The sequence below is a fragment of the Borostomias antarcticus genome (assembly GCF_949987555.1).
Source record: "Borostomias antarcticus genome assembly, chromosome: 8".
NCBI lineage: Eukaryota > Metazoa > Chordata > Actinopteri > Stomiiformes > Stomiidae > Borostomias > Borostomias antarcticus.
In genome coordinates, this window is record NC_140241.1 from 21,542,786 (window position 1) to 21,563,412 (window position 20,627).

Consider the following 20,627-nt stretch of genomic DNA (forward strand, 5'->3'; position numbering starts at 1 on the left):
AAGTCAGGCAGCTCGTCTAGATCCTGTCCCACATGGGCCCACTTTCCCAACATATCATATTTCTCCCTTTGTCTTCTTTTTTTTCTTCCTTTCGTTCTTTTTTCTTTTTTCGGAGCGTGAACTTCACAACCTTAAATGGCGTCGTTTGTCATCGGCCGTCGAGAGGTACGGTCAGTGGACAGACCACATCTAGAATGTCACGCGCCGAGCGGCCGCTTATATTGAGATGGATATTCATATTCATAACGCTATCAGGATCGGTTTCCACTAACCAGCGCTTCAACCACCAACACAATTAATCCCACAATGTGTTGTCGGGCCCAATTTTGCTGAATGAAAATCGGACAGATCAGTGTATTATTGATTTCTGAAAACATTGCTTTATCGTTTCCCTGGAGAGGCCCTAATCAATGAAGTAGGGTTATGCAAACAATCCCTCGATATTGATGTTATTGAACTTCATTTAAGTCTATTTCAAACTTCCAGTCTATTTTCAGTACTGTATAAAGGTCATTTTCTCTCCCTTAACACTTATGCTGCAGTCTATTCAGGTAACAGGTTTAATGAAAAAATAAAGTGCCACTTTTCATTATTAATGTGTGTTAGCCGCTTTTCAAAAATAGATCACCATAACACCTCAAATGATATATAATATATACTAGGGCTGCTCGATTATGGCAAAAATCATAATCACGATTATTTTGATTGATATTGAGATCACGATTATTTAACACGATTATTCATTGATTTTTTTTTTTTTAATCAAAAGTTTTAACATTTTCTTAACATATCAAATTATACATTGACTTTGATAACAATTAATTTATTAAATGTTGACTTGCTTTTCTTTTTAACAATGTTCTTTGGATTAGATACATTTCTCCCATGGGAGACAGTATAGCTCTGCAGTGTAGGGTGCACTTGATTTGTGCAAAATCGTTTTATGGCGATTATTTTGTTTTAATGATCGTTGACAGCCCAGATCTTAATCTAGATTAAAATCCGATTAATCGAGCAGCCCTAATATATACTGATGAGCGAAATTTGTTAAACAGTTGTGATGCTACTTTTAATAAGAATTACCTTAACAATCTTCCATCTCTATCCCCTCAGAACCAACATGTTAACTACTTCCTACTGTATGGCCAGACTCTGTCACCATGTTGTTTGCATAAAATGTAAGGGTTTTTGAGGGTAATTGGAAGGCCCCAATGCTGCTCCTTGAACTAAGTTTTAATTAATGCAAGAATTCCAAACAAACTCTCATTAGCGACAAGACCAGGTAGAGAAAAGACATTTAACACCCTCTATTATCGTTAAAAATAGCAAAGGTGCCCTCCAGCTGGCCCTCTCCCTACACCCCTCTAATCTCCCTATTATAGTTCAACATTCAAAGGCCCCGTTTAAAAAAGCTATTTCACATTCAGAAGGGGAACTGCCTGCAGCAGGCGGCCATTCACGAGAAGAGGAAATAATGCCTGAGTAAAAGTGTGACCCGCCTGTTTCATGTTTTAATTTTGCAGTATTTTAGGGAGGGGCGTTGAAGAAGGAGAGGAAGGAGAAGAAGAAGAAGAAGAAGGAGAAGAAAAAGGAGAAGAAGAAGAGGAAAAAGAAGCAGAAGAAGAAGAAGGAGAAGGAGAAGGAGAAGGAGAAGAAGAAGAAGAAGAAGAAAAAGGAGAAGAAGAAGAAGAAGAGGAAGAAGGAGAAGAAGAAAAAAGGAGGCTGTCAGAATTTTAATTTCCCCTTTTCATGCTCAGCAACGTTTTTTAGTTTGTTCTGTTGTCCCTTAAGACGGCCTACTTTCCCCCCGCTGCCGGGAGGGATGTGGGGAGGAATGAAATGAGGACGACCCCGCCTCCTCTCCTCACCGGCCTGCCTCTCCCCAGACGCCGCCGCCATTACGGGGATGAATTATTACAAACGCAAAGAATCCCACTGGAGGTCCGAGGGAACAGGTGATAGAGACGCACTACAACCTGGAGACCCCGCCCCCAACCCCCCCCCACCCCCCTGTGACGTGACACGGCCGCCAGCTCCGCCCACTCACCCTGGTCGTTCGCCATCTTGTCCGGGTGTTCCACTAGAAGAGAGGAGGGGAGGGGTAAGAAGGGAGACGTTAGTGATTGGCTGATACAGACGGGTTTATGCTGATTGGTGCACACTGGACTAGTCCTATAGAATATAGGGAGATGTAGTATGAGCATCCATGGTCCTAAAGCCCAGAGACCCTCCTCTGCCTCCTCTTCTTCCTCTAATCAGAATCAAAAACTGTCTGTGCACTTGATATTCAGAATAAGTACTTCAGCAGCACCGATCCAAGTTTTACTGATTAATGCTTTGGCTCTTTCAGACTAGTTGGATGATTTTCTGACTTTCTCATTCTCCTCCCTGAAAACATTATTTGATCTGAAAGATGGAAACGGAACATGGTTGACTGGAACAGCAACGAGACACAAACATGAGAGGGCCTGGGGTGCTGAGATGAGTCAAACACAAACTTTAATACAGAACTCTGGGTACATGCAGTTGCAGAAAAATGCAAAAGCAAAATACCAACACCTATCGTCCTTTAATGGTCTATATTGATTGATTGATTGATTGGTTGATTGATTGATTGATTGATTGATGTGTTTATTTTTTTGGTCATTCAACAAGTAGAACAATGCAACACAACATAAAATATCTGATAGCTTTAACCAATAAAAGGTATAGGCTGACGCTATAAGCTTATGACGCCCACCCTTCAGCTATAGGTGTACTGCATGTGTATTGAGTGTATGTGTGTGTGCTTGGGTGTGTGTGTGGATGTGCTTATGTCTGAGCGAGCTAACGAAAAGATATCCTGCTTACAGTGTATCGAACTTGCCTTGTAGTACTGGGCCCTGGACTGAGATGAAGAACTATCCATTATCAAGACTGGGTCTACAAAAGCACGTCTGCAATCATCCAAACCCGGTTGGCACACACACACACACACACACACACACACACACACACACACACACACACACACACACACACACACACACACACACACACACACACACACAGAGCAGTGGGCTACACACATACAGTGCATCCATAAAGTATTCATATCCCTTCACTTTTTCCACATTTTGTTATGTTACTGCCGTATTCCAAAATGGATTGAATTCATTTAATAATTTTTTTCTACTCAATATTCTACACACGATATCCCATAGTGACAAAGTGAAAAGTTTTTTTTTTTTTTTTTTTTAAATACATTTTTGCAAATATGAATAGAAAAAGAAAACATCATGTGTACATATGTGTTCACTCCGTTTGCCATGACACTCAAAACTGAGCTCAGGTGCATCCTGGTCCCACTGATCATCCTTGAGATGTTTCTACAACTTGATTGGACTCCAGAGCTGGTCGCCCGGCCAAACTGAGCAATCGGGGGAGAAGGGCCTTGGTCAGGGAGGTGACCAAGAACCTGATGGTCACTCTGACAGAGCTCCAGCGTTCCTCTGTGGAGATGGGAGAACCTTCCAGAAGGACAACCATCTCTGAAGCACTCCACCAATCAGGCCTTAATGGCAGAGTGGCCAGACGGAAGCCTCTCCTCAGTAAAAGGCACATGAAAGCCCGCTTAAAGTTTGTCAAAAGGCAGCTAAATGACTCCCAGACCATGAGAAACAAAATTCTCTGGTCTGATGAAACCAACATTGCACTCTTTGGCCTGAATGCCAAGCGTTATGTCTGGAGGAAACCTAGCATCACACTCAAGAAGACTTGAGGCTGTAATTGCTGCCAAAGGTGCTTCAACAAAGTATTGAGTGAAGGGTGTGAATACATACAGTACAGTATGCACATGATATTTTGAGTTTTTTTTATTTTATTTTAAATACATTTGCAAAAATGTAAAAAAAAGAAAAGTTTTTAACTTTGTCATTATGGAGTGTTGCGTGTAGAATTAAAATAATTTAATCCATTTTGGAATAAGGCTATAACATAACATGTGGAAAATGTGAAGGGTTTTGAATACTTTCCAGATGCACTGTACACTTATGAATGATGTGTGATATTAGTGATGGTTTTGACTATGACTCATGATGCCAAATGGAAAGAGAGATCGTTTGTCAGTGAAACAGCCACCGCACTGCAGCAAAAGTGATAATAAATCTAAAATCTGGTCATGTAACTCGGCAGAATTAAAAAGAAGAACGGGGAGTCTAAACAAACCCCAGAGGATCCTCCGAGACCTCGGTTCACTGCAACAGATGGTATATAGCACATTAATTAATATGGTCCTGGAGGACGAGCCAGTCGGCTACAGTGTTTAGCTTGAGCCCGCTTCCCCTGACCTATAATCATGAAGACAAATGGAACATCATGATTCTTCTGGAACATACCGGAACCCCGCCACAACTTCGCCACGGAACGCCGTGGGCAGCCGTTCGGGTGCTGATGATCAGCCGAATCTCCGTTTTATTTGCCAGGTGGTTTTTACACATACTAGTAGGGATTTGTTTTGGTAACTTGGCGCGTAATGCTGACGGAGACGACATTAGACGGGGTGCAAGGACTAGTCGGGACTGTCCATACACAGGAGAGCGGGAAAAAAACAGTGCGCACCAATGCACCGTGGCGGCCATCTTGCTGTGCTTGTTCGGAGTTATTCCTGGTCATTCAGTGTTAGGTAGCAGTACTCTGGCACTTATTAGACCTGGGTGCTGGAGCTCCACAGTAACTTTGAGCTGATATAGTATAAGAGGACCAGGGGCTCTGAGGGAGCAGCAGGAGCATTTTCGGTACCAGCTCTTCCCGTTCCCTCGCCCGCTAGTCTACGGAACGCAGAACGCGACCAAAGAGTGAACATAATGACGGCCATTTTGCTTTCACGAGAAGCCAGGGTCCTATTTTGAGGTGGTGTATCTTTCGGAATGTGTTGCTAGACAGCCGGTAATTGCTATGGAATGTGTAGGAGTGTGAATGACGAGTGTGAGAGAGAGGGGAGAGGAAGGGAGAAAACTTGTTGGAGCCGTTCTACCCCTGAATTAACAAGCCTTCGTTCGCTCGCCTCGGGTGCCTGGCGGACAGACGTGTAGGAGAGAAACGAGAAAGACGTCCCGCTTGGATAATAAAAAAAGAGCTCCACCCACCTTTGGAGGTCTTGAACTGGATGGGGTCGGAGAGCGGTCCCACCCCTTTGGCGTTCTTGGCCTGGATGCGGAAGTAGTAAACGGTGTCCAGGTTGAGGTCCATGACCTGGTGGGTCAGTCGGTCACCGAGGATGGTCTCCATCACCCAGTCGTCGATGGGCATGTTCTTCTCCAGCGTGTAGTACAGGATGTAGCCTGTAGGGGGGGTTCAGAGGGTTACACTTACTCGTGGGAATTAAAGTGGCGCTATTGTGGTTCCCTTGATGTCAATTTGGGCATGGTTCGGCATGACGGAAAGAGATCTTAGTAAAGAGGCAGCAAGCAACATTGGAGCCTTTATTAGATGTGAATAATACACATTGAAGTATCGATTCCTGTTCGCTTGTGTAACAGCCAACATAAGATGAGTGATTTCATTGTATTCTATTGCAAGGTACTGGTAAGGTACAAGGTACTGGTAGGGTACAAGGTACTGTTAGGGGTGGGGCGGCTGTAGCCGAGTGGAAGAGTGGGTCGTCCAATGATCGTAGGGTCGGCGGTTCGAATCCCGCCTTCTCCTGTCCACATGTTGAAGTGTCCTTGAGCAAGACACTAAACCCCAAATTGCTCCCAATGAGCAGGCTAGCACCTTGCATGGCAGCTGCCACCATTGGTGTGTGAATGGATGAATGAATGAGAGAACATTATAAAGCGCTTTGGATAAAAGCGCTATATAAGTGCAGACCTATTACCATTTACTGGTATATTGAATACTATCCGTCTACATAATAGTGCCTAGGATTTTCAAAAGGAGTGTATTCTACCGTGGAAAATATTGAGATGTATTTAGCTCAATCTGTACGCGACCGCCTCCTGAGTGGTCCTACTGTACATGACGAAGACGGAACACTCCCCCGCTCAAGGGGGAGCACACAGCCCCCCCGGAGTCAACCATACGTCTCCTCCAGCGACCGCCCAAGCCGTTCATCTAGCAGCCAGCCCTCGCCCGGGCGGAGGAAGTGCGTTGACTACATGCCTGGCAGCACGTCGACCACGGAAGGTATTTCAACAAGGCGTTCCAGTAATATTCATGAGTTATTCCCGGCTTAGGGGCTCTGCCGGGAATACAGAGTTTACAGAGGTCCGCTGTTCGACCCGGGGCTCCCGGGAGGGTTATGAATGGCGTTCCCACACGGTTGATTGTGGAGCAGGTAACACTATCCAGGCCTGCTGGCCCTGGAGGGAGCGCTCTCGGGCCCCCGGGGGCCACCTCCGGGAGTCGACAGGGCCGTTACCCCGGGCAGATTTACTACCTGGCCAGGAGCCGGGAGGGGGGCAAGTCCGAAGACCACACAGGTCAAGAGGGTGGGGGGGGGGGGCAGAGAGATAGAGAGAGAGGGAGAGAGAGAGAGAAAGAGGGAGAGAGAGAGAGAGGGAGAAAGAGGGAGAGAGAGAGAAAGAGGGAGAGAGAGAGAGAAGGAGAGAGAGAAATAGGGAGGGAAAGAGGGAGAGAGAAATAGGAAGAGAGAGAAAGAGAGAAATAGAGAGAGAGAGAAGGAGAGAGAGAAATAGGGAGAGAGAGAGAGAGAGAGAGAGAGGGAGAGAAATAGGGAGAGAGAGAGAGAGGGAGAAAGAGAGAGAGAGAAAGAGGGAGAGAGAGAGAGGGAGAGAGAGAAATAGAGAGAGAGAGAGAGAGAGAGAGAGAGAAATAGGGAGAGAGAGAGAGAAATAGGGAGAGGGAGAGAGAGGGAGAAAGAGGGAGAGAGAGAGAAAGAGGGAGAGAGAGAAATAGGGAGAGAGAGAAATAGGGAGAGAGAGAGAAAGAGAGAGAAAGAGAGAGAGAGAGAGAGAGAGAGAGGGGTGGCTGTGCTCAAGAGAGACACTCTCCCCCCCACACCAGCTCCCTGGCCTAGCAGCAGTTCTGGACAGAATGTGAATTTACGACTCCGACCGTTTCCTTCTTTTTATGATCCTCGACCGCGCCGTGACCCTTCAGACCAAGAGAGCGCCGAACGAAAAGGGGTTTGTGACCGAGCGCAGATGAATAAACAGGGGGGTAGATTACCTGTGATGCGCCCGTTGGCCTCCATGGGGGGCTGCCAGCTGATGAGGATGGCCCGCGGACGACCCTCGCGACTGATGACCGTCAGGTCCTTGGGGGCGGAGCTGGGAGCTGTCAGTCAGGAGGGGGCATCGAAAAGTCAGAGTTATCCCACCTACGACACCCTAATTCTTTCATCACATGCTGAGGCAGAGGCTTCAGTTAATCCTGACAATTTCTGTATATTTCAGTCAAAGTCAGGGGGCAGACTTTATTTGCCGGACCAAAGAAGGGTCTCTGGGATCATAGAGTTCAGGTATGTTCTTAGCCAGCTGGTTACATGATGTATCTACTCTATGTACTGTGCACTTTTACCTACACGTATTAAAGTTTTTAAAAAATAGGCCTGTGAAGCTAAATTAAACATCAAATGGCACAACACAAATTACAAACCATTAAACCACGTAATTGCTACACCTTTGTTCTTTGATTAAAGCCAGCCCTGGTTTTCTACGTCACAAATAGATTTCACATGTTTTCTCAGAGAATTTCAATCACCGGTAAAGCACGCACTTAGCCCAAACATGCCTCAAAGGCCGGCTACATCGGCCGGCTAATTGTGAGTGATTACCTGTGGGGTTCTGGGGGTCAGTGTTTATCTGACGGTGAGCACATTCCTCATAATGACGGCTGGCGACCGAGCTGATTACGCCGCGGGCAACGACCCCTAGAACACCGGCGCTCATTAGCATGCGGCCGCAATTAGGAAACTGAGGTCAGAGGTCAGCTGGAAGGACCGCGCTAGCGTCCAAGGAGGGAACCAGGAATTGTGTAAACAAGTTCCGTCGCCAAAGAGGCCTCAAACAATTGGAGGCGGACTACATTACACTTGAATGTCATCTGCTCCGTGAAATGAATAATGCAAGGCTTTGCAGGTGTTCCACCAAGATTTATTTGCAGGAACCCGGATTCCTAAGTGGCTAAGAAATAGGATTCCACCTGGAGATGGTATCAAAAGTGTGCGGCAGTTTCTACAAGGTTAGTTCCTGGGGCTGGTCCGGGGGGGGGGGGGGGGGCACTCACCGGCTTCGTAGGTGGTGGCGTGGGCCGTCATGCTCCACGTGCTGGACTTGCGACCTTTGGTTACCATGACTGCGAACTCGTACATGGTGTTGGGCTTGAGGCCGGTGACCGTGTGGCTGAGGGCTGTGGTATCGGCGGACTGGGTATGGGGAGGGGGGGGGGGGGGGGGGAGGACAACACAGAACCAGAACAAAGGTTTTTAATCAGCAAAGCGAAACGATTCATACGACCCGTCCCCCTCGAGGACACAGCTGTCCTCGCTGTCCTCGTCTCCGACTCGGCGGGGTTTACATACACACAACGCAGACCAAAGACACAAAATACACAACGCAAACACACACATCCCCCACCTTGAACTTGCCGCTGGTGGAATAGCTGGTTTTCCACTTGACGGAATAGTAGCGGACCTCGGTGGACTTCTGGTTCTTGGACATGGAGTTGTCGGCCCAGCTGACCCTCACGGAGTCGGGGGTGAGGGCTACGGCCTGCACACCTACTGGGGGGATCATGGGGGTGGAGGTATCTGGCATGGAGGTGGGGAATTTATCAAACAGGTGGAACAAATCATCATCTGATGGATCAATGGGATCTGGATACACACACACACACACGGGAACACACATGAGGGTGCACACACACACACACACACACGCACAGGAACACACATGAGGGTGCACACACACACACACACACACACACACACACAGACAAGCACACACACGCACAGGAACACACGAGGGTGCACACACACACGCACGCACGCATGCACGCACACACACAGGAACACACATGAGGGTGCACACACACACACACACGCACGCACACACAGGAACACACAGGAGTGCACGCACACACATACACACACACATTCACACAAAAGATGAAAATAGCATGCAAATTGCCAGACGCATGCAAGTCAGTGGTGAGTGAGCCACGTCGTCAGAGACGAGTCGAGTTGAGAAAAGGGAAGAAACCAAAAGAAAAGTGGAAGATGGATCAGAGAGTGACAGAAGGAGAAACAGAGGACAAACAGTAAGAAAAAAAGCAAGTATACAACGGCGCACTACTAACAGATAGAACAGATAGTACAGACTACCAGAGAACTACAGCCACACCTAGGAAGAGCAAAGGGAACAGGTTGTTAGTGACAACAGATGAACTGACAGTCGCTAGGTATGACAGTCGCTAAGTAAACGTAGTTGTAAGAAACAGTTTACAACCAAAATGCATGATGGGTAAACATGTCACTTGCTAGTATTTTTTTTGTGTTTTCAAGTTGTGTCACAGAGGACGACGTACAACCGTGTTCAGTGGAACGGTAGACATGTTTCATATAGTGTTCATAGACTATTTGTGCCATTCAAATGACAAACATGTTCAAACATTTTTCACACAGGGGGGAAAATGGCAGCATTGTCCAGAGCACGCTAATAACCCATAACACACTGTACAGCCAAAAGCCTATTACAGATAACCAACGCTAATACATCCTGAACGTTGGCTCCAAGTGTTAATACATTTCCTGCCAGAAACAGATTCTCCGTAAACAGACAAACAGATTGAGCACCGTGTGTAATCTCCCCCTGACGCCTGAATTAATGTACGGACGTCGCGAAACAGAGAGGTATTTCGCCGAGCGAGGTGACAGATGAATGAGAACCTGGGTGATAATAGCCTAGATATCGCAACGTGGGTAAAACTCGAAAGCTACGTCGTACTTTGCGGCGCTGATACAGAAATAAGACACGATCTGAGAGCTTTACAACGCATTTAGCTTGGCTGACAGTTCTGTGAAAAACTTTCGTCGTCTACATTTTTGCGGCGTGTAAAAAGCAGGTGAGAGGGTTGGTGTCCATTTTAGTGGCATTAGGAGGTAAAGTGGATGAGCGGGCCGGTATCCATTTTCCCTCACACCACTGCTGCGCAGACACAAGATGAAATGGCGGGTGTGAGGATGGGAATATATTCCTCCCACAGTCTTTATTGGCACGCCTTTAACAAGCCGTTTTTAATGTGGCCCCATAAACGTGTGTGCCAGCATTACAAGATGGATTCCTCTCAGCGACGCGCAGGTGCCGGCTTACCATCAGGCAGCGTTTCTCCGAGCGTGGAGAGGAGACGCAGAATGTTCTAGGGTTCTCTGGGGAACCCGTGTTACTGCGCGTGACCTTGTGGCGAGCGTCACGTGTGGCGCTGACCCTGGGGCGAACCGAATAGGGCTTGTTCATGTTGCTTCACTGAGGCATGTGTTTATGTATGTATATGCATGTACACTATAAATGTATATGTAAACATGTGCATTGTATATAATTACCTGTAGGCCTATTTAGTGTTTGGAAAAGGGGTGGGAATTAATAAGTTTTTACTTCCTCTCACTCCTTTTCAAATATGTACACATTGTTTTGTTTTGTATCCCGTCTTATTCTTAATATCATGTTTATTGACTTGTATTCTGTATGATTTGGACGGCCTTGTTGTTAAATTGTATTGTGACATATTTTCGGAATAAATGACAAACAAACATACAAACGTGTTGAATAAGCTGTGGCACTGCTAGACTAGAGCGTGTCCTATGAAAATAAGACTTGGAACAGATTGAAACAGATTGATGACTAAGAAGGGAATGTAGACTGGGAGGGGCAGGTTGTCAGGCTTTAGTCACCATACCGCAAAGCATGGTACCTTTTTATGTTAAATTAAACTTCCTTTGCCTCATGGCAATACCATCACAAAGGCGCGCGACTACACTGGCTTTCATATGAACAAACCAGTTTATTAAAGATGCCTTATTAAAGCAGCTTGTATCGTTCGGCGTTGGCTGCCAGCAAGATGCGCTGATATCTCTCACAGCTGTGATACCACGCGCTCTTTCTTCCTCTCTCTACCTCTTCCTCCCCCTCCCTCCCTCCCTCCCTCCCTCCCTCCCTCCCTCCCTCCCTCCCTCTCCCTCCCTCTCTCCCCCTCTCTCTACCTCTTCCTCTCCCTCTCTCCCTCTTCTCTCTCTCTCCTCTTCTTCCTCTCTCTTCCTCTCTCTCCCTCTTTTCTCTTCTCTCTTTTCTCTTCTCTCTCCCTCTCTCCCCCTCTCTCCTCTCTCTCCCTCTCTTTTCTCTCTTCTATTCTCTTCTTTCCTCTCGTCTCCCTCTCTCTCCCTCCCTCTCTTGCTCTCCCAGTTTCTCTAGAGTCACAGCTAGGTAGCTGCTCCTTCACGCTCTAGTTGCACATTCAGACGATCATCAGTTCACGACAGCGTAAGACGTCACAAAGAGATGGCCTCCAGTAGGGGGCGCCACACACAGCTGCCATGCCTGGAAAGATGTCCCTGCATACGATAAGTCAATAGATTTGCCCTGCTGTATTTCTCAAAACGCAGGATCCAACTCCCACAAGTTGTACCATACACACTGTACCCGCCCAGATAGCAAGCGGATCGGGGCCATATATGGGCCGGAACTAAGCCACAAGGGCCAGATCTGGCCTGTATATGGCCCAGATCCATTTGCTATCTGGGCGTCGAACGTCGAAACGAGCAACTTAGCTGTGAGACCTGCTGTGTTTCAGTGGGTGGCGGTGGTGGGGGGGGGCGTACCTGTGATGGACCTGGTGACGGCGCTCTCGTAGAGAGGGACGCCCTCTCCGGCGTTGTTGAAGGCCTTCAGGGAGATGACGTAGTGGGAGCTGGGTTCTGTGGAACAAACGACCAGGAACCTTGTTATCCCAGGGATGACCGGGCCTCAACTGCTTGCACACTTAAAAAACTTGCGAACCGTTTGAACGTGTAAAGTGTTTGTCAATGTGGCCAGCTTATTTTGAGTAAACCTTGACTGCAACCTGATTTGTTTGTTTATAGGTAGGCTATATGTTGTCCTCTGTTAGTTAATTCTATAGCCATGCTTCTATACTTGTTTACAAAAAGAGGTTGCGCTTCAACAAAATAGCAAGTTAGAGTGCTAAAACCAAACTCGTAATATGATCGAAAAAGCTTGCAAACATTGCAATGGTAGCACATCTCAGTTATTCAATTCAAGGACAAAATAGGCTACTCACTTTTCACATGTTTATTTTTGTCTCTCTTCATACAAAGAATCGCTAACGCGTTTCGGCAATCAGCCTTCGCTCTGACGAAGGCTTGATTGCCGAAGCGCTTTAGCGATTCTTCGCTTCTATACTTGTGTTTGTTTTGCAATGGATCTTTCAGCAATCCCCCTGGCTCACTCATTATCTGAGCTTTATCGATGAGCATCGAGCACCAGTGAGCATGTGCAGGTTGGATAGAGGAAACCTCCAATAGCACTAAGCCTAATTGATAGGTGTATCGACAGACAGGTCTGTCCGGGGGTTTCTGTCAGTTTAAATCAAATCCCCTCACGGAACAACGGAAAGAACCTCCCTGATTCGGCTTCTTCTCCTCCACTGCAACCGTCAATATTTAAACCGCAGCAACCGGCAGACTCCATTTTAAATATTGATGGGACACACTAGGCTTGTCAGGGCAGGTGTAAGGACTAAATTCGACATTTGTCAGAGTAAGCAGTGCCGCTAGTGATAAGAACAGCAATGTTCTCAAACAGAATAAACAGTATTATATTATTTCTGTCGCTCTCCCGTTATATACGCAGCTGACTGAGGAAACTATCCGTGACTCCCGTGACTTCCTGCTGCCCAGACGACAGACAGAAACGTGCTTAGTTTAACTGAAACTCCGGTTAAACAAATACAGCGCGAGGACGATATGTTATTGTGCTACGAAATGACACATTTATAAATGATAGCGTGAATAAAACATTGTGTGTACATATGTGCTGTGTGTAACAGGATAAGCTTTTTCATTATGCAGCCGTTATGGAATTGCAGAAGGGACTTCCGTTGCATAACCATCCGATTTGTTATTGTCTGCTTTCTTATGCAAATTGCCGGTGCTTTTTCTAAATTAAATTTCCACTTGAAGCGTTTTCTTATTACATTCCTTTAAATAATGAATCATAATTAAATGCTGTTTAAAAAAAAAACTGAATAAATAAGGACTGTGGGCTTACTGTTGAAATACATGAATTTTGTGTAATAAAGATTTTCCCCACAGAACAAGTCTTCGTGAGAATTACATTATTTGAGTTGATGACCATCTACGGTAAAAAGACAATCCCAATCCCATGAGCACTGAGCTATAGCCTGAGATGGAACTCATTTTCTCAGTCTAGTCCACCGTGTTTTCGATATTTCCTGCCGTTTCTCCTCTTCTCAGCCACTGACTTTCCACTGTTTTGTTTTCACTGTTGGACGAATATTGAGGTTGAAGTTCTCTGATGAAAGTGACTTTTTAAGTTCTACAAGTACTGTATCCCCATCGACCAACAATCCCGTTTGGTATGAGAGTTCTTACCCACTGTTCGGTGATGGAAGAACCCCTCCAGGGATCTCCACAGTAGAACAGTGAGTGGAGAACTCTGGCTTCATCATTATCAGATGCTGTTACTGTAGGAAGTACTGATGCTGTCTGGGTAATGTCTCTGACCTTCACAGGCTCTAACACTCTTCTTTGGGTAGGGTTTTTTTTTTTGTCAGTAGCTACTCTATCAGCTGCTGGGCCTGTTTCCCAGATGGGGGTGGCAGAGAGAGAGAGAGAGAGACAGAGAGAAAGAGAGAGAGAGAAAGAGAGAGAGAGAAAGAGAGAGCGAGAGAGAGGGAGAGAGAAAGAGAGAGAGAGGGGGAAAGAGAGAGGGAGAGAGAGAAAGAAAGAGAGAAAGAGAGAAGGAGAGAGAGAAAGAGAGAGAGAAAGAGAGGAAGAGAGAGAGAGAGAACTTACCCAGGTTTTCAATGGAGTAGTAGCGCTGCTTGCTGTCCACCCTGACCGTCTCAGCATAGGGGCTTCCAACGCCGTAGCCAATGATGTAACCCCGTACCAGGATGTTGGGGTTGAGGGGTGGGGTCCAGCTCATGATGATGCTATTAGGGAGTGGCCTCACATGTAGAGAGCTGGGCTGGTTGGGAACTTGACTCTCTGGAATGAAGGGGAGGATCTAGTTAACAAACGCCACAAGCGTGCGAAATCGTCGGCAGTCTACAGAGGAACTCTAATTAGACGTGACAGTTCATGGCTTCTGAAAATGAATTTAGCCTCTTCTCTGGGGAGTGGGTTAATAACAGCACAGTGAGTGATAATCCATCAGAATCGCATAACGTCCTCTGCCTTCCCCTAAATGCGTCCAGCAGATAGAATCCTTCCTTATCTTGACGGTTGCTATGATGCATCGCCGTTCTCTAACGTCCCCGTCCTAATTGAGTGCCTGCCAGGGCTGGCTCTGGACGGTCATTCCATGTATAATTAATTTGAAACAAAATGTAATGCTTTTAAGTCGCTTCGGGCAGAGCGCATTGCTACAGCCGGCCATTACGCCCTCTTCCAGTTTACCGGACGCCAGGCGGTCAGTCAATCCAGCATCAGCCCCCTGGACCAGCGAGCTGGGCGCGTACCGTATTCACTCTGGCCTCGACTCTCCCTCCGTTTCTCCCCCCCCCCCCTCTTCTCTCTCTCACTCTTTTTCTTACAAAAAACATCAACATAAGAAACACAGGTTGAGCTTCTGGCTCTGTGAGCATATGGAAGTAGTGGAGCGGTCTGTAGTCAATCTGTAAGAGCGCGTATAAACACCTGCCATGCGATAAATATTTAACCACCTCATTCTCGCACAACATGGAGACTGATGGAGGTGTTAGAAAGCGAGGCTTCGTGGAGCGTGAGGGAATAGGGGGGGTCTCGACCCGGGGGGGGGGCAGCGCAGACGGTTAGCATGTTTCCCCTCTCACCGTCAAGGTCGTTCTCTGGCGTCTCGGCGGTAAACCACTCGCTGACCGGGCCGGTGCCGTTGGCCGTCATGGCCGCCACCTGGAAGCTGTACTGGCTGCCTTTCTCCAAGCCTGGGGGCAGACAAGGACATCCAGGACTGAGATGTTACAGCCATGCACAGTAAGATGCTTTGTAGACGGGATGGGAAAGCAAAATGCATAGATTCACACTGCCTATTGTATAGAATGTCATTGTTTTGTTGTAACGTTAAAAGACCCCGCCATTAAAACAGTTGACCTCTCGTTGACCCTCTGGTTGTGTCCATAAAGTCAATACTGTACATGCTTCTGGTTTACAAGATACCAGTCCTGGACCAACACACTGTACTGTACGTTACTATTACCTGTACAGTTTTACAATGAGGAATATTCATCTCCGCCGAGTGAAACTGATAGGTTCGTTCGGAGACTTCATCAAAACAGATGATTGTCAATTTACCGCCCCCATTCAGAGACAAAGCGCAGGTGATTAGTGCCGACTGGACGCCCAAACGCACCCAGAGGAGTGATGGGATTAGTATGACACACATGCCTGCCCAAATGAAATGAATCCCCCTAAGAACCGGGAAGGATGGAGATAGTCATCACGAAAAATAATGAAAATGAATATCATTTCCGTCCAAATATCAGCATACAAATTGAAATAATACCTTGTGGCACTAAAATGAACACCTATCTGGTTTGTGGAGCCCGCTGCCACACTAAAGCCTTGAGGGCAAGAAGAGTCTGTCTCTAAAATCTCACAAACACAAACAGGATTGTTCTCTTAATCTGATCATGAGCTAGAAGAGAGAACGGTTTAGAGAGTTGGTACAGTATAGCATTTTGTGTACTATCTGTTTGACATTAATCAAATGTAAATAAGCAAAAAGCATTGATTAGAATGTAAAATATTCACAGGGACTGTATTAACCACAGCGGTATTAAAACACGTCTTAGGTATCACGAGAAAACAAACATGCTCTAGCACTTACTGACATATCCATTCCATTTGTGTGACAAATCCCATTCCGGGGTCGTGAATCAGAGCTGAGCTAACTAGGATGGACCTAGAAGCACTGGGACAACCAGCACCAAGGGACCACCTCACCTGTGAACAGGTACCAGAAGTTGTTGGGCTCGATAGCCTCCTCCTGGTCTCCGCGGCGGCCCGTCTTCCTCTGCCGGATCTTGTAGCCGGTGATGAAGCCGTTCTGGGTGTTCGGTGGCGGAGGTTGCCAGCTCACCTTGATGCTCTGAAACAGACACAACACCAGGAAGTCAAATGACTACTGTACTGTACTTCTGTGGACAGGAAAGAGAGAAAACAAGTCCTTGATTTAATTCTAATAAGACGTTGTGTAGAAGTTAACTGCGAAGGTGTATAAACGGTAGTAAATCACGGCTAATTAGGACACACAGGACTGATTCGGTGAGGCACGTATTAATTTTGGATTCCCAAACCGGATTAGTAAATCACTGAGCGAGAGTGTATCACCTCCCGCAAAAAAACAGATCACAGAGCATCAGCATTTTCATTATCTCCAGAAACAGCTCATAACTCATAACAAAAACCAATCAGGGATTAGAGAAGCCTCATCGCAGTCGTTGAGAGTGATCAGCGGCGTTGAGTTCTGGTCGAAATTACCCTCCGATTTTAACAACCCAATGCAGGTACATCATTCACTGTTTTATATTATATCTACCTGTCGTGGTAACTGTCATTACATTGTTACATCTCTGTGGATTAGAATAGAGGTGAATTAATGCCTCATTACTGTATGGTGGACACCTAATTGAAATTCATATAGCATATCTAGAAAAACAAAGAACAAAAACATCCCAAAATGTCAATCATATCTGAGACGCACAATTTACACGGATGTCTTTAATCGTGCGGAGCGATGGCGTTTCACGGCTCCAGAGGACGTAATTTGATGTAACAGGCTTCTTTGCAGACCCTCTGACGCAGAACCATCTTTTAATTCGTGTCGTAGTTCAGCGCCTTAAACAAACATTCCAGCACCGCCCCTCTCTACTCACAGAGGAAAGGTCACCAGAGAGGGGGAATATTTAACAACAACAACAACGGATCTTCAGATCTGTCAAAACAATCCTCGGCACTCTCATCGTCTTGCCTCCTCTGCTAGCCCCCCGGTTCTTAATGAATTAACCTTTGAGGGTCTCCGTTCCCTGCTGGAACAGCGATGGGGATTGTGGCTAAGGAACACATGCAGGAACGCCATCATATGTTAAGCCACTATCACACCGACTCTACAGAGGAGGCCAGTCAGGACCAGCTGCCTGTCTGGTTGCCTGGCGCACGGGGGGCCGGCCGTACCATCTGCGGAGGGGCGAAGAGGAGCCTGTTAACATGCAAATAAACCAATTAAAATTCACGCGACGCCGCTGCCAGCGCGCGGCGGCCAGGCTGGTTTTTCCGCGGCTCCCGTGTGAGGCGCCAGGTTCCTTCCGCGGCCGTTCAGGGCTGAAGCCGCCGCGGAGAGAGACCCACCCCGGCGAAGTTCCCCCTCCCTGGCGAGCCTATCCACTGTGACCTACGGTCCGGTGACCTACGGTAAACGACTGCGTACGGTTTTAGGACCCAGTGTGCCGGGGAGCTACGGCGCGCGCTGTACTGTCGGTTCTACAGCCCTCCCCGCGCTCCGATACCCCAAGTTTACATCAAGACCCGGGGTGTCCGCTGGCTCCACAATCAAACTCCAAGTAGCCGTGTTAAAATATTCCTCCGGTGTCAGCCAAATGGATACAGAGAATTCATTAGCATTTACTGGCACCTGTTCTCCCGTTTTGCCCCTAATCTCTAATTGATTACAACAGGCTTGATTGCAGCAGTGGGATCCTGTGCTGCAGCCGCTCGGAGGCCCCAGGAGTTTGAACGGGTGGCGCGGCAGTGATTAAGAGGCAAGCCGTAAGTGTCATTTGGCCTCGTTGCTGTGGCTCTAATTATCCCTCCAAGAATAGGAGAAATCTGCACGCGACAACGCAAGGCAATTCCATATTGGCAACGTGAAGCAGCAGATCCCTTGGACAGCCGTTCACCAGCATGTTAGGAAGCCCGGATGACAGGCGTGGATGAGGGTAGTGAGTGAGGCTCGCCAGGTCACCAGCAAGGAGAGAACCCAGTGTGGCACAGTAGGTGTATTATCCCATATATGTATTATACACTAGAGATATCCCATATATGTATTATACACTAGAGATATCTCATATATGTATTATACACTAGAGATATCCCATATATGTATTATACACTAGAGATATCCCATATATGGATATGTATTATACACTAGAGATATCTCATATATGTATTATACACTAGAGATATCCCATATACTGTATGTATTATACACTAGAGATATCCCATATATGGATATGTATTATACACAAGAGATATCTCATATGTATTATCGTCATGGCATTTCTGCAGTATCCTTCTGCACCTTTCATTAAACTTTCCAGTGTGTTGGATTACGTTTAATCCTGCATATATAGGACCATCGACCTGCAACAGGAGTCTACTGCTTTCTCAGTTCTCAGAATCTGTGGTCTTATTTACCCATTCACGTCTCTTTTCCTCGCTGCTGGTTTGATTGGATTGTAGCCTCACTGTTGCTTGTATCCACACTTTATTTATCTTACCTGTGCAGGTTGGCGCTGAGGAGACCCCCCCTTCTCTTCCACAATCCCCTATTTGTATTTAAATCCAGTTGCCCTTGCGAATGACAGGGTGACAGGAAGTCACGCTCCCCTCCCTCTAAGCCTCGAACAGAGCCGTGTCTATCCACACTTTGATGGGAGCTTTTGCTCAGACACGAAGAATAAACAACGTCAGATATCGCACGTATTCTATGAAGGCGTCGGTTAATTTGTGATGCTCAAATGAACGCTGCTTTGATTCCTCCTGTATCTAAAAAGAACGTGTCATTCCCCCAATCCAGAGCTTACACGTTAATGTTCCCCTTGGGTACAGATTTGTTAGGGAGAATGGTGGAAAAAATGCATGAATGAGAAAAAAAAACAACAGCTCAAAACAAATAGTCCAAGTACTCTTGGGCTTGGTGCTAAGTCTCATTTAAAGGTTTCCCTCTGCATAGAATCAAACAATGGAAACAGCCAGCAAGCCAGCTAGTCAGCCAACCACACGGCCAGACGGCGAAACGCTAGAGTCTGATGGCGTGAAACGCTGAGAGAACCTAAGAGTCACCCTCTTCCATCTGCGTACCGACGTCCATTCCACACACAACGCACCCCGCGTCAGACAGCCAATCACACCGCTGGTCTCCCCACAGACCTCCCTGACTGTCCCCCCGGGGGGGGGGGGGGGGGGCCGTGGGAGTTCGCCGGCACACGGTTGACCCTCAGAGCAGAGGTTGTACGGAGGTGCGCTTCCCTTTGTGACAGCAGAGCAGCAAAGACATATTACCAAATGGGCCTACCGGGCCCAGGGGCCCAAGAGCTCAGGGGGCCCTTTCTTGTCGCATACTGTAATCAAAGGGCTTAGTCATTCATGTCAACAACAGAGCCTCAAAAATCCTGCTGAAAAACTTAAGCAATAGCCTCACCATTCACTTTGAAGACGTCACAAGAAAGAAACCATCATGATACTTTTTAAGTGAGTGTTTATATCCAGCATAGTACTTTAGAGGGTCTGAGTACTCCATGCAATATGGGCCCTTCAACTCTTTTGGGGAGAAATACTGTACAAAAAGCAAGTCCACAGATTTGAAGTCAAAACCGATCTGGGTAAAGCTGCTAGTTTTCTCAAATTATCTTCAAATTGGATGCCGTCTCATTGGACAAATTCAAAAAGGCAATAAATAAAATGGGTGGGGGGGGGGCCCTTTACGTGTCTGTGCCCAGGGGCCCATCATTTCATAATCCGTCTATGCAGAGCAGGGGCGGCAGGCGCCGGATCAACGGGACTGGATAAAAGACTCCACAACCCTCCACTGCTCCTCTTCAGGGAACAAGAGAGAAACAGCTCGTCGTCAGCGAGCCAGAATCAAAGTGGAACCCACTCAATAGTGGCTACAACGGGCAATAACGTTTGCCAATACATGTTAGGGATGCAATCCATTCTCACTGCATCTCTGTTCCAACAACAAGCTCTGCTCGGAGTAGCGGCAGAATACCTGTACGAGAGTTAGTTGTCGTCCAAAGATTCTAGAGGGTTTTTATTGGTGCCTCTACTGTATATCGAACCCCAAACTAACAACTAAACATTGATAGTCTTCTTACGAGTTTTATCCAACTTCTGTTTTATTCCTGCACCTTTGATCTTAGCAGAGAACTTTCTCTGATCTATTGCTCATACTGTATGAAACCAGTTACAGGACTTTCATGTGTGTGTTGCTGTACATCTCTCTCATCTCATCAATTGGATGAGCTTCACAGGATGGGGCCTTTGATTCCTACAGTAGCGGTCAATCTCCCCATCCAAGAGCCCCTTACGTCTGTTGTATAAAACATCACACATCTATGCAACCAAAGAGAGCCTGTGTGTGTTCAATGTTATACTCCAATTCTTTGCTTTACTCCTCTTGGGTACTTGCCCA

At 46.8% G+C, this 20,627-nt stretch overlaps 1 protein-coding gene across 1 annotated transcript in view; it reads right to left on the reverse strand.

The window, feature by feature from the left end:
* Positions 1–20,627, reverse strand: part of dcc (DCC netrin 1 receptor) — a gene marked incomplete at both ends in the record, with an annotated part of 145,567 nt that overhangs the window by 38,710 nt on the left and 86,230 nt on the right. The window contains 9 exon segments of the mRNA XM_084442525.1: positions 2,048–2,080; positions 5,127–5,321; positions 7,171–7,278; positions 8,230–8,368; positions 8,580–8,818; positions 11,816–11,911; positions 14,030–14,224; positions 15,031–15,141; positions 16,160–16,304. Coding sequence (XP_084298651.1) covers positions 2,048–2,080; positions 5,127–5,321; positions 7,171–7,278; positions 8,230–8,368; positions 8,580–8,818; positions 11,816–11,911; positions 14,030–14,224; positions 15,031–15,141; positions 16,160–16,304 — 1,261 coding nt within the window.